The 14,186-nt window shown below is 38.1% G+C and overlaps 1 protein-coding gene across 2 annotated transcripts in view; it reads right to left on the minus strand.

Annotated features, from left to right (window-relative positions):
- Positions 1–603: 603 nt before the first annotated feature.
- sstr2a (somatostatin receptor 2a) overlaps positions 604–14,186 on the minus strand; it is a 46,005-nt gene continuing 32,422 nt past the window's right edge. For both annotated transcript variants that reach the window (XM_020939705.2, XM_020939706.2), the window contains exons 3-4: positions 9,374–9,699; positions 604–5,301 (exon numbers count right to left, since the gene is read on the minus strand). In XM_020939705.2, the coding sequence (XP_020795364.1) occupies positions 4,870–5,301; positions 9,374–9,699 (758 nt within the window). In that variant the 3' untranslated portion in view covers positions 604–4,869. The remainder of the gene's footprint in view (positions 5,302–9,373; positions 9,700–14,186) is intronic.

Consider the following 14,186-nt stretch of genomic DNA (forward strand, 5'->3'; position numbering starts at 1 on the left):
CTATTTTCTGATCTTGATCTTGATCACACAAACTCTGCATATTTAAGCTGAGTTCTTTTCTCAAACAGAAAATGCTCTTGTGATTTCACGTGGTCATACAGGAAGTGCTCCACTGTGTTAAAGTCCATACACCTTTGCTAAAATCGTCTGGATAATTTCAGCCCTGGAATTTCAAATCTCTCCTAAACAAAAGGTAAAAGGAGCTGTTAACTTAACTTAACTTAACTTAACTACTGCTTCATGACATCACAAGGTGGAACAGAGCATTTTGAGCTTTAAAGATGCAGACAGACAAAAAGTTAAGGATTACTCAAACAACTCCAAGTCAGTTTTTGATGAGGTAACAACATTCTAACACAGTTTAAAGCTCACAAGAGTCAATTTTTCACAGTATAGGACCTATAATAAAATATAAAAGGTGCTTTCCACTTGTGATCCAACAATAACTATATATTACAACAATTTTGAGAAATTTATACTACACAATGATACAAACTTTGAACTATATCTGTACTCAATATGTTATTCTTTTTGAAGTCCTCTCTGGTTCATTTGTTTTCCCTGTAGGCTTTCGAAAAATTCAAAAACGTATTAAGGAATGATAGGAATGATTAAGGAATGATGAAACTATCGATGTGGTAAGTACTGCTGTCACTTTACTAAAAAGCTTGATTTTGATACTAAGGAATACATCCGATACTCATTCTGATACCACAATGATAATAGAAACACTACTTTCTTTTATATTACCATGAGTTATATCTGTGTCTGGTCCATGGGTGTATACTAGTCTCTGCGCTCTTATACTTGTTCTGATACAGCTCAAGATCATTCTAAAGCTATTCAGGAAAAGTATATTTCTGTCCTGTGAATGTGACTCTTTTAGTATTGATACTGGATCAAATAAGTATCTAGTCTCAATTAGTATCTGACTTTCGATACTTTTGACAACCCTAGTGGTAACTGAGAGACCTGCAGTATATCCATAACAGGGTTGTTTTCAGTACAAAAAATACATTTAAATCCTAAACTTTGGTGTAATGTTTTAATAATGTAGCGCTTTACAAAGTGAGAAACTAATTTTATATAAAATTATAGCTCTTGCTTGTGGTCATTTGTTTCCTGTTTTTTTATTTTTTTTTATTATAAGTCTATGGGAAAAATGAATGGGAAATTGATGGTAAGTGTTGAGCTCCATTCTGCATTGGCTTTCAAAAATCATCAGGAAAAATACTTGTAATCCCTGCAATTTTTTACAAGGGCTTGACTGCTATGCTCATGGGTTTTTTTAATTCATGGCTGTATTTTCAAAAATGGAATTAACATTCTAAAAATAACGCAGCATAATCAACACATCTCGCCACTTCAGCAGCGTATTCCTCATTAAAGCTGAGTGCTATTAAAATGACACGGCCCATTCATAGGAAATTCTGACAGAATATTTTGAGCGTATGGCCCGAAGCGCTCCCCCCACTGTGAACTGTAATGTGCTACTCAATGTACCCCTTCTATGTAGCTCACAGTCTTTGTGCGGACGTCTTCACACATGGAGAAGTGGAGCCGCTATCACCGACATCAGAAAATACTGTACGTTTCATCACACTTACCCAGCAGAAATCTCTCTTTTTTTTTTTTTTTTTTTTTTACAGTGGTACATGTATAAAATGTGTTAATACCACATCTTAACAAGATAGAGTGTTCTTTGCAAAAATGGCATCCTTGAATGAAGTGGTGGTGAAAACCTTCTTTCCCAAAATATAAAAATGCCCCCAATGTTGTAAAAGCAGCTCAAGATCAAATTTAGACTGCTATGTGCTGCTTGCAAACCCAGAAGTACTGGGAGTGTGTTTAAAAGGTAAGGAATTAGTTTGGAACACGGCAAACTATTCAAAATGAATTCAATTTTCAGTTAAAAACAGGAACATATGCCCTTGCAGTATTTGTAAGAGTGTCTCCATTGAAAAGACAGGCCTACATTACATTGATTTCCCTGTAATTTCAACGGGAGACAAAGCTTTAGATTCTCAACACTGCAAACTCTGAAGGACTAGGGCTGTTTTGGTGACTGAAAATCATTTGAACAGATGTAACACCAGAGCCTTGTCAGAAAACACAAGCTTGTATAACATTGTTTTGCGTGATTTCTTGACGCAGCAACTAGCATCAACATGACTATGTAATTAAGGCTCTGTTCAGACTGCTCAGAATGCTCAATTCTGAGGTTTTTTTTTTTTAATCAGATTTTTTTGCGAGGTCGTTCACATTTACAATCAAATGTGACTTGTATATAATCATTTAAAGTTCACTTGTATGTGAACTTTAAATGCTCCAAAAGTGTCCCGCATGTGCATTGGAGGACATGATGATGTCAAACGCAGTGAGCATGCTCAGTGTTTACAGAAGTCTCCTAAAATGCTGGGCTTGTCTCTCAAAATACGGTCCAGTTCTTTGTAAAATGGACAGGTTACACGTCCATGGCCGCTTTGTTTGTTTGAGTCTTTAGCCTATATTTGGTTCACAGGCTCTTTATTTTTTGTTGACATTAGAGCCAGGACGTCTGTAGCCGCGCTCGGACATTTCTCTGGCAATCATTTCAAAAACTGCCCGGTTCCGATAAGGCCCATCCAATTTGGCCTGAACACAGCGATACCCCCAAATATCAATTAACTCGCTAACCTCGCTGTCTCTTCAATGACGAGACTCCGAGCCTGACGTGTAGGTGGAATGAATGCAACCTGACCGTTCAGACTGAAGTCACATGTCAAAAGATCATATATGTATCGTTTTTAGGAGCACATATCCAAGTGGCCTGGGTCGTATTTGAAAAAATCGGATCTGTGTTGTTCAGACTGTCATTAAAAGATCAGATACAGGAGCATGGGGTGAAAAAAATCAGATTTGGGTCACTTCAGGCTGCAGTCTGAACGTAGCCTAAGATTCTATTTGACGTGAGTAACATCAGAGCCTTGTCAGAAAACACAATCATGTAGCCTATTGTATTGTTTTGTGTAATTTAATGTGCAAAAATGACCGTAAATATTAATGACTATGTAATTAACATTTCTTAAAGGTTTGTCTCCATTGAGATGTTATTACTTCATTTGGAATATTTCACAGTTTGGCATTAAACCTTTCTATCTGCATGGAGACCAAACCAGACCAAGTTACAGTTGTTTTTGTAGGTATTTTGGAGCTTTAAAACCACCTGTAATTGAATAAATGTAAGGTAGAGTTTACATTAGTAGTATAGTTTAATGTCATACTGTGGAACATTCCAGGCAAAGCAATGACATATCCATAGAAACAAACAGATGACAGACCCCCAACCAAAAGTTACATAGTGTGCCTTGAAAATTAATGTTAAATTGACACCAAAAAGATAGCAGACAACGACAGTATAATTTTAGCGTGCACCACAAATCTTGTATAACTTTGTAAGCTTTAGAAACTGCAGCTGAAAGTTCGATTTTTACTCTTAATACTTGTCGGCAAATGTCATGAACGTATAAACAACAATTTATCTGCGCTGTCTAGAAACATTGATGTCCTATTAAAGTGAAAGGGATAGAATATCAATATGTGAAAACATTTTAAAGAGCCTATATTATGGTGTTTACGCTGTGTTCTTCTGTCAAACTGAAAACACTCATGTCATGTCCTGTGGCAATACACTGTGTTTTAAAATTCCATACACCTTCACTACAATCATTTGGATGATTTCAGCCCTGGAACTGACAATTTCTACTAAACTAAAGGTAAAGGTAGCAGCTTTTATACTACAACTTGATGTAGGGTGACCAGACGTCCCTATTTACCCGGGACAATCCCAGTTTTGAGCCCTGTGTCCCCTGTCCCAGCAGATTTATCCCAAAACAGTGATTTGTCCCAGTTTTATACAAGAAATGTCCCAAGTGTCCCTATTTTTAACAAATTTAATCCCTGCCAACAATAAAGAGAGGCATAAATTGAGATTTGTTTAGGTAAAATACAGAAAAGCTGCTTAAAAATGACCAAAACACTTATCGACTAAAAATAAAGGGTTACTCAAACGAATGTGCAAATGAATGTTTTTGAGGAGATAATTTTTTTTAACATTAACATTATAACATGTCTTAAAACTCACAAGAATCCATTTTGGGTAATACACAACTTTTAATCTATATGTCAATGTCTACTTTCTCAATTCAAGGATGCCAGTAATAGTGAAGCACACTCACAATCTTTATATACACGCAAGCTACAATATAGAAGCTATGAAAATATCAGTCACTGTACAGTATTGTTGAGTAAAATACTTCTTATGTACAAGTTTCCATGCTCGCAAGGCCAGAGCTACTTTCTTAGAACAGTGTTTGAGTCATTGTACAATTTTATGCCACAATTTTAGCCTGTCTCTTCTGTCCAATTTTATGTTCTATTTCCACTTCTTATCACAAAGTTTCAGAGGGGCTGTTTTCCTTGGCTCCTCTCCACTGAGCCATCCAACCTCACTTATAGACTTGATCTGGTTATGTCCCAAGAACTTAAACTTTTTGTATGACCTGAATTTTCCACAATCCAATAGAATCCATGAAAATATGAATTCTGCTCACAAGTTGGACGTGACTTCTCAACCCTGCAAGCTAGAACAGCACGTTAATGCCATGGTCTGGCATGAGCTCCTCGTACAGTATTGAAAATCACTACGTTTTACTCAAGGCCATGGTGCAAAGTTAGTGGAACGTTGCGTCACTGAGCCAATATTGAATGGGACTCGGTGAACCCTGGTAGCCCCCTTGAAAAATTGTTGGTTTAGGTTCGGACTTTGCCATCTGTAGGAACCATTACATCATATTCCAGCAATGTTTGTCCAGCAATGTAAACATCAGTTCAAATGCTAGTCTGCAATTCGCCGTTTAGCAAAGAAGCATTATGAGTCTCCAAGTTGGCGCCGATGATCACAGCGTCATGCACCATCCTGCTCCGGTCCGCTCTGCTGTCACTGCGCTCCATCTCGTCCAGCCCGGCCACTTTCTTCAAACACAGAACGTTTTGAAAGCTCTTCTTGAAGTTGTCCGATAAGAAGGCATACAGGATGGGGTTAGCGCAACTGTTGGCATAGCCGAGCACCACCACACAGTCAAAGGTGCTCTTGACGACCGGGGTGGGCTTGATGGAGCTGGTTACTGAGGTGACATTGAAGACGTAGAATGGGAGCCAGCAGAGGACGAACACGGCCACCACAATGGACACCATACGGGTGACTTTGCGCTCGGAGCGTTTGCGCTTGGTGGAGCCCACGCGCATGCCCGACGATTTCACCTGGAACAAAGGAACAAAGCCAGATTCAGTTTCCAATTCGATAGATTTACAATAGACTGTCATAGATGCTTTTGTTCATAACGATTAAGTCTAGTCTAGTCTAGTCTAGTCTAGTCTAGTCTAGTCTAGTTTAGTCTAGTCTAGTTTAGTCTAGTCTAGTTAGTCTAGTCTAGTCTAGTCTTAGTCTAGTCTAGTTTAGTCTAGTCTAGTCTAGTGGTTTAATTGAACAGGGACCATGTGCAAACACACCAGCTTTACACCTGATTTAGTTGAAGCTAGTATCTATGTTAAGTCCCTGGGAAGGTTAACAAACTAATAAAATAAATAATAATAAAAAATAAAAAAACTATTCATCCATTTACAATCAAACCATGCACTCTCCCATTCTTTAATTTAAAAACATCACACTCTACATTTCCACATTTGAAATTCAGGCTGTGCATTAGCGTTAAAGTGATTGCACAGCCCAAATTAAACCATGATGAGATGAATATTACATTCTAATATTCATTTAATTAGACAATAATTTTATTGTATTTTTTTTCAGTATTAGCTGTTTAAAATGCATGCCTATACAGTATATAACTTTGTAGAGGTGGCACGTCACCTTCATGATACAGAAAAAAAAAAAAGCTTCAGAACATCCCATGGAATGTATTACAGCCAATGGAGCAATAGTTCCATGGAAACAAGCAGGAGAAGCCCCTCCTCAGGCCAAATAAGTCAGGTTTGTGGAAATACAAGCCCAATAAACAATCAAAATGAACATAATCTTTTGGCTAAAAAGTCACATTCTGGGGCTTTGCATAGTTCTTCTTCTTTTTTTCATTTTATCTTTTTTCCAATAAGACTCATGATATTGAAACAAATATATTTTTGTTTTTTGGCTCAGTGCTCATCAAGATACCTGGGGCTGCGGGTTTGTTCATCTGGCTGTGCTTTTTAATATGACCAGATCAACAAGTTTATTTATCTGTATTATTACAAAAAAACAAGATTCATTATCCTTCGGAGCCTTCTGTTTTTGTATCTCCTTGCTAGGGCTTGAGTGTTGCTTGTCTGTCTGCTTCGGTTATATTTGTTTGCCGTCTGTAGTCCACACTGATTTTGAGCAGCCAACTCGCAGAGATGGAGAGGAGGACTGCAGTGTTTGGAGCTGTGCACAGTGTGGAAGTCCTGCATATGTTAAGGGATTACTGACAGGATCAATATGGACATGTGATCAGCTGACACTCCTCTCTTCTGTCATATGCAACAATCAACACCAATGGTAAACAGCATTCTAATGAGTGTGTGTTTCTGTCTCTAGGCAACATGACCTATAGTTTTCCAATGATCACTCCATACTCAAGAAGGTCAGCTGCATCCATCACACTACTGCAAGTTAGAGGTGGAATAAGTGCACTGAAAATTAGTTCTAAACTAGTAAACTACAGTGGCTGAACATGTTTACAATTACAAGTATTGCTGCTGAATGTGTACTGTTGAAACTTCTAGTGAGTGCATTTAGCATACATACAGTTACTTAAAAAATGTCCAAAATTGCACATACTTGGGACATATACATTAGAAATATGAATAGACCCTAGGTTAAATGGCAGTTAATGTTCAAAAGTTAAAGTTAAAGTTATATTTCTCAGTTTGTTTTGGTAACACATAATTTTAGATTATTTCATATTTGAATAAACAAAGTCTTACTGAAAATGTATTAATCTTCTTACTTAATAATGTTACTTAAAAACTTTTTGGGGGATAAAACTGGCTTGAAATTAGATCAACAAATCCTTCTGTACAATGTGTCATTTATATCTATGAGAAGATGACTTTAGATTCATGTATTAATGACACAAGTGCAAATAAAGCAAAAGTATATCTCCATGTTTCTGATGAGGGGACAGTATAACATGGTATGACAAAGTATTGTATGGTTTCAGATGACATAACATTCTATAGGCCTATATTATTTAATACACATGGGGGGCAGCTAAAATTATTATAGTTGGAATTCAGATTTTTGTTGATCAGGTTCAACATTTGTGCATTTACATTTTGTATATTTCATGGCAAAGTACACTGTACTCAATAGGAAAAATTGTATAGCCCCCATCTGGGAGTTTGGCATCAATCACATTCTAGAATCTGAAAACCATCAATAACTTTTTGAAAGTGGCACATCACGTGCATGATTCCATGGAAATAGTAAAGTAAAATACATACCTTTGGAACATTCTAGATTTAGTTTTATAGTTTTATGCCATACTGTGGAAGATTATTAGCCTGATTCATCAGCCGGTTTCACCGTCTGACCGCATTAGAATTTGTTTGCTCGACAGTAGGCAGGTATTTTTTTTTCATTTAACCGATCGCTGCTATTTGGTCGTGACGTATGTAGTGTGCTGCTAACAGCGCTAACTACGCTAACTGGTATATTAAGCTTTTCCCAAATCCCGTAGAAAGAAGGACAATAACGTCTTTCTCCTTGATAAAATTCACCAAACATTCTCTTTGTTCTGGATTTAAATCCTTGATCTCAGGAATTGTTGCCAACACAGAATGTATGGCTCTTCAATGATTGGCCAGTGCCCAAACTCGCACTTCTGGGGTTTTTGCGAACCGTCTAGTATATTCAGATTCCTGACCTGAGTCGCTGGAGGGAAATTAAATTTAGTGGAGGCACTAAATGGCGCTAGCCTCGCTAGAAGATTATAACCAAAGGAACAACATTTCCATTTCCTAAAAAGTTACATACTGTGGCTTCAAATAAAAGATCTGAAAATTTAGTGTTTGTAGATGCTACTTAGTTCACTATACTTCACAAAATGTGTTCTTGTGAGCTTTAAAGCTTGTCAGAATGCTGTTACTTCATCAAAAACATACTGGGAGTGGTGCTTTGTTTCATTCACACATGGTTGAGTAATCCTGCATTATTAGTCTGTCTACATCTCCAGAGATCCAAATATTCTGTTCAACCTTGTGATGTCATGAAGCAGTCATTTTCAAGTTAACAGTGACCTTTTACTCTTTGTTTAGTAGAAAAGGACAATTCCGGGGCTGAAATTATTCAAACGCACTGCAAGTTTCTCTGATCTGGCCAAGATTTTAAAACTTATATCAGCTTATTCATCTTGTTTTCAGATTTATTATCTACTTACTAGTTCTGGGACTGCTTCATTCTCATCGTTTATTTTAAGATAACTTCTCAAGTAAAATGACCTTGCTGCATGGACAAATCATTTCACTACTTTTAAGTAATTCTCTAATAGATTTAAGTGTTTTTATCTTATATTTTGGCCAAGCTTTTTTGCAGTGTCAGTTTATGGCTATGTTCAGACTGCAGCCTGAAGTGACCCAAATCTGTATCTGATCTTTTAATGACAGTCTGAACGACACAGATCTGATTTTTTTCAAATGCGACCCAGGCCACTTGGATACGTGCTCCTAAACCCACTACATATTCGATTTTTTGACATGCGACTTCAGTCTGAACGGCCAGGTCACATTCATCTCACCTACATGTCAGGCTGGAGGATGGAGGGAATGTGAGGTTAGTGGTTAATTAATATTTGGGGTGATCGCTGTATTCAGGCCAAATTGGAGGGGTCTTATCGGAACCAGGCGATTTTTGAAATGATTGCCAAAGAAATGGCCGAGCGCGGTACAGGCAGTCCTGGCTCCAATGTCAATGAAAAATAAAGAGCCTGTGAGCCAAACTGAAGGAGACTAAAGACTACAAGAAACGAAGTGGCCGTGGACGTGTAACCTGTCCATTTTACGAAGAACTGGACCGTATTTTGGGAGACAAACTCAGCCTTTAGGCTACTTCACAAAACATGCGGGACACTTTTGGGCATTTAAAGTTCACACTGGAGATCGCATACAAGTCGCATTTAATTGGAAATGTGAACGACCTCACAAAAAAAAAATGTATTTCACCAAAAAAAGCTGAATTGAGCATTAAGTTCTGCAGTCTGAACGTAGCCTAAGTCTCAATAAGAAAAAATGCATTATGGCACGACTACTTTTGAATGAGCCCCTTTCCACACCTGTACTGTCTCTGCACTGTTCCCCTCACCTTGATGATGATGAGCAGGTAGCACATACAGATCACCACCAGGGGCATGAAGAACCCGATGAAGAACGTGTAGACGATGAAGGCCGTGTAGTAGACATCTTGAGGCTCTGGCCAGACGATCCCACACACAGGAACGTTATCCAGCCCGCTGAAGATCATGGTGGGCAGGATCACCAGGAGAGAGACGCCCCACACGGTCAGGTTTATCAGCTTAGCAACGCGTGGCTTCCTCCATTTTGTTGACTTTATGGGGTGGACCACTGCCAGGTAGCGATCAATGCTCATCACCATCAGGCAGAAGATACTGGTGAACTGATTGAGAGAATCTAGAAGAGGGAGGTAGGAGTAAAGGATTAGACACGGGAAGGAAGTACGCATCAGTTGCATTAATTAAAAGTCACGCGCCGGGAGATATGATGGCCCACTGTGAAATGAGAGAATATCTGATTTGCATTCTAAAAGTTTAATGGTGAGATTTGAGCAGGTCTGAAAGTGGTGGAGTAGACGGGTCTTTGATGCAAACTGAAAATTGATTGGAGCTGTAATGAGTGGAATACCAAATGGGGGGATTTGGTAGTGAAGGTTAAAGGTACCAAAAGTGTAAGAAAGTTTGAAGTGACTTTAAAACCTCTTACCATTTCGGTCTATTTTTCCAAAAACGTCTCACTAAAATGAGTCAATTTACACTGAACCTGCACCCTTGGGAGCACACAAAAATGGCTGGACCCTTTGTGCAGCTGAGGTTCTGTAGTTTTGGCCCCTGTTTGATCACTTTTTATTTCAAGTGGGCACAAGCTCTACACAGAGGAAAGTCAGGTTTCAAATCTCACCTGAATTCTTTGGAGTAAATCAAAGACTGTATACAGAAGTGGACTAAGAGAGTGTGATGTCACCCATAGTGTTCAGTTTTGGTCAAATAGAGCTCACGAGGTCAGCAGTTATAGTGGCGAATTTGGAGCTAAGTTTCATTTTAGGAATAATAATTGATGTATGGACAAAATAGTGAAATACAAACAACAGGATCATGTAGAGCGGGTTAATACAAACATTTTAAGGCCACAGTAAGGAGCGTCACAGCAACAGTTACAGAGGGAGTAAAGGGTGACATTGTTTCAACACAAGGTGAAATGGAACCAGATTTGATAGAGCCGGAAGCGCGCCCCTGCTTACGTTCTAATTGGAACGCGACTGCTATCAGGTTAGTTGTGTCCATTTAGAGTCTATGGGGTAAATATAAGAAAAGGTATAGCAGGTGTCCCTGGAGATGATCTGACAGACAGCAGAATGAGCAATCAAAGCTGAAGCTAAAAATGAGATTTAGAGACTTGCAATTAATATAAAAGTCACATTTTGGGTTATTTTTTCATTTGTGGGTTTGACATACAGACTCGTCCAGACTTTTTGCAGAATGGTTGATTTGACTGCAGTTTGACTCCCTTTTATCAGAAGGAGAATGCACAGTACAAGGGCCCACGCATGGACATCTCAGAATAAGTACGAAATAAATGATCATACTTACAGCGTATTTAGATTTCACATTTACAGGACTCACATTAAATGTCATCTGAATCTAAGTTTCCTCTCAACTGTTTCACAAACATGTCCTTAAAATCAGCCAGTTTTTAACTTTCAACTGAAAAGCGATGAGTCACGACAGATGAAGAAAATGACGCAAAACTCTTTTACAAACCCAGTTTGAAATTGTGCTGCTTATTGAAGATCTTAGTGAGAAGTTTACTCACCTCAAACTGTATTCATTTTCATGGCACAAATTTGAAATTCGTCATGGAGAAGTTTTCTTTTTATATTTTCTGGTTTGACTGAAGATGCAGCGAACAGAATGAAGTCCACATTTGGATACCTGATTTTCAAACTATGAAATGAAGTGCATAGTTATTTAAATGTAAATGTTATCAGATTTTTACTGTCTTAAAAATGTGAAAAACAGAACTAGTTAATTTTAAAGGGACAGTTTTAAATTTTGGACATAGGACCTCATTTCCTAGTGAGCCAGAGTGTTGGAGACGTGTGGAGACACTTTTTTAAAATATTGCATCCAGTCCTTGTATTTGCAGAGGTCGCTGGTGCTAGGCTAGTGCTTGTCAATGGCCATAGTTAGCCTGCCACTAAAAACAGTCTTACCCACTCCACAAAGCACCCGAAGAAAATCTATTACTACGCCAGACTGTCGATGTAAAGGTCTGTGTTGGTAGAATAATGTCTGAAATAAAACTAACCTTGCATTGCATGAATCGTCACATGTTGAGGGACTATTTTCTCATATATCAGTCCGCTGCTGCCAAGCTTTCTATCAGGAAGTACAACTCGCTGCTGCTGCTCAGACATAAATCCTTCAAATGCAAGGTTGGTTATACTTCTAAAATTATTCTATCAACACAGACATTCGCATCGACAGTCTGGTGTAATAATAGATTTGCTTCGGGTGTTTTGTGGAGTGGGTAAGACTGTTTTTATTGGTAGGATAACTATGGCCAATGACATGCACTAGCTTAGTACTAGCGACTTCTGAAAATACAAGGACTGGATGGAATAATTTAAAAAGTGGCTCCACACGTCTCCAACACTCTGGCTCACTAGGAAATAATGTCCTATGTCCAAAATTCTGAACTGTTATTTTAAACAGTTTACAAGTGCTTTTCCAAACTCTCAGAGCAGTATTTTGCTGTGACTGTAAAGCTGACATCAACTAGCATGCTAACACACATCTCCTAAGTGCCAGCAGCACACAGTGGACTTATTTTCCTCTCAAGAGCAGCTTCTACAATATATCTGTACTGGGGCAAGACACATTTTGCTCAAATACATGGTCAAAAATAGTGTATAGTGTCTTTAAACTTTTTTGCATCACTTTCTATCAAATTGTGCACAAGTGTGGGCAATCAGAAAGAAATCCAATTACACACATCAGAAATCAGATAATGATCAGACTTTTGGTATGCATGTAAACAGGCACTGGTGTATCTGATCAGATTCAACATTAAGCCTGCATCGTCTTAAACGAGATCTATTCTGCAAAATGAACTTTTCAGACATTTTGGTCCTGTTATAGTTGTTATTCCTTCTCATTTCCCCTGTCAAAGTTGTATTTGGAGTTATTCATGCACGTTTGAGTAATCTTTATAATCCTGTATTAGAGATCTCATTGGTTTGATTTTCACCACCGCTGGTACATGTCCACTGCTCTGTGCTTACTTTGCTAGGAGGATAAGTATTGAGTGTAGCCAAATGTGGACTTAATTCTGTTCACCATAACCTCATTCAAACCAGAAAATATTAAAAGAAAATTGTGCTGTGAAAATGAAAATTTGAGGTGAGTAAACTTCTCAGTAAGAGCTTGGATAAGTAGCACAATTCATCTGCTCTTTCAAAACTGGGGTTGTAAAACAGTTTTGCTTCATTTTCTTCAGAAATAACTCATTGATTTTCATCTAAAATCACAATTAAACTGGATTATTTTAAGTTTATGAAAGAGAGGGAATTTATTGAGTAAACCTGAGCAGCCAGAAATAATAACACAGACAGTTAGACAGTTTTAGATCAATATTGTGATTGAAAATGTACCAAATCTCACATAATGATCCACAGGATATAACTACACAAGTAAAAGCACAATATGTCTTCTTTAAAAAACTGAAAACACAGATTTCCATTTGATACATGTAATAATATGACATAACCTAGTGTTACCGAACCAGTAAAAACAGCCATTTATATCAAAGGCAGTATTTTTCATGTATTTATCTCCGTAACCATCATTTTGAGCTATCACAGTCCATTAGGTTGGGCAATTTGTGAAGCGGACAGACTTCCTATGGACTTGCCTGTGCTTTCCGTGCTACTTTAAATGATTGCGTCAAGAAAATAGTACCAGGAGAGGGACCATTATATTTCAAACAGGGGTAATGTGTGTCATTTGCCTGGAGAAATTGCCTGAAAATAAAGGAGCCAACAGGGAAACTATCAATATGTGCTACCACTGTATTTTGAAGATGTTTAAAGGACCTGTATCTGCGTTTTTTCCATGTATTTCAGTAAAATGTGTTGTGGCCCAGTACAGATACAGTATATTTTAAAAGCAGCTCTTTACTGTAAAGCATGTAAGTTGTTGTTATCTTTACTGTGACGCCAGAACTGTACTTTTGTCTCTTACTCAAACTGGATTACTGTGTGAATGAAACAAAACAACTCCTGGTAAGTTTTGACACTGAGAACATTCCAACATCTTTAAAGCTTAGTAAATTTTGTGTAATATAGGACTTTTAAGATTTGGTGTTTACAACTGTATTAGACCTGGTTTTGTCTGACTTTTGAACCTCTGAACTCGAGTCCTCTTCTGTACCCTTTAGAAAAGAACCAGTTTGTGCTGGTTTGTGCTGTATTCTGGTTTACTCATGTTGATATTAATCGTCTAACTGTGGTTTAGAACCTATTTAGTCTTGGACGAGAGGCACATTTACACAGTAGTTAGTCCTCAATATCTAATGCTGGCTTGTAATGCTTTCTACGGGTGCTTAGTAGGGCCTGACTGATATATTGATTGATATGTGCACTTGGAGACATATCAATGTGGGCATTTTATACCTTGTTAGAAAGCTTAGGCTCCATCCACACTAGTACATATTCATTTTTGTTGCAGATGCAGTGTTCGTCCACACTAATCCGATGGAAACAGCTCCAGAGATGGAACGATTTGGTGCCCCCAGCTCCCATGAATTCATCTGAGTACAGATATGAACTGGCACTGTGTGGATGCCTGAAAACACTGATACACTGACGTAGGAGTTCTAGTTGT

The sequence above is a fragment of the Boleophthalmus pectinirostris genome, unplaced genomic scaffold (assembly GCF_026225935.1).
Source record: "Boleophthalmus pectinirostris isolate CB_2022bp ecotype Guang Dong unplaced genomic scaffold, ASM2622593v1 HiC_scaffold_14, whole genome shotgun sequence".
Lineage (NCBI taxonomy): Eukaryota > Metazoa > Chordata > Actinopteri > Gobiiformes > Gobiidae > Boleophthalmus > Boleophthalmus pectinirostris.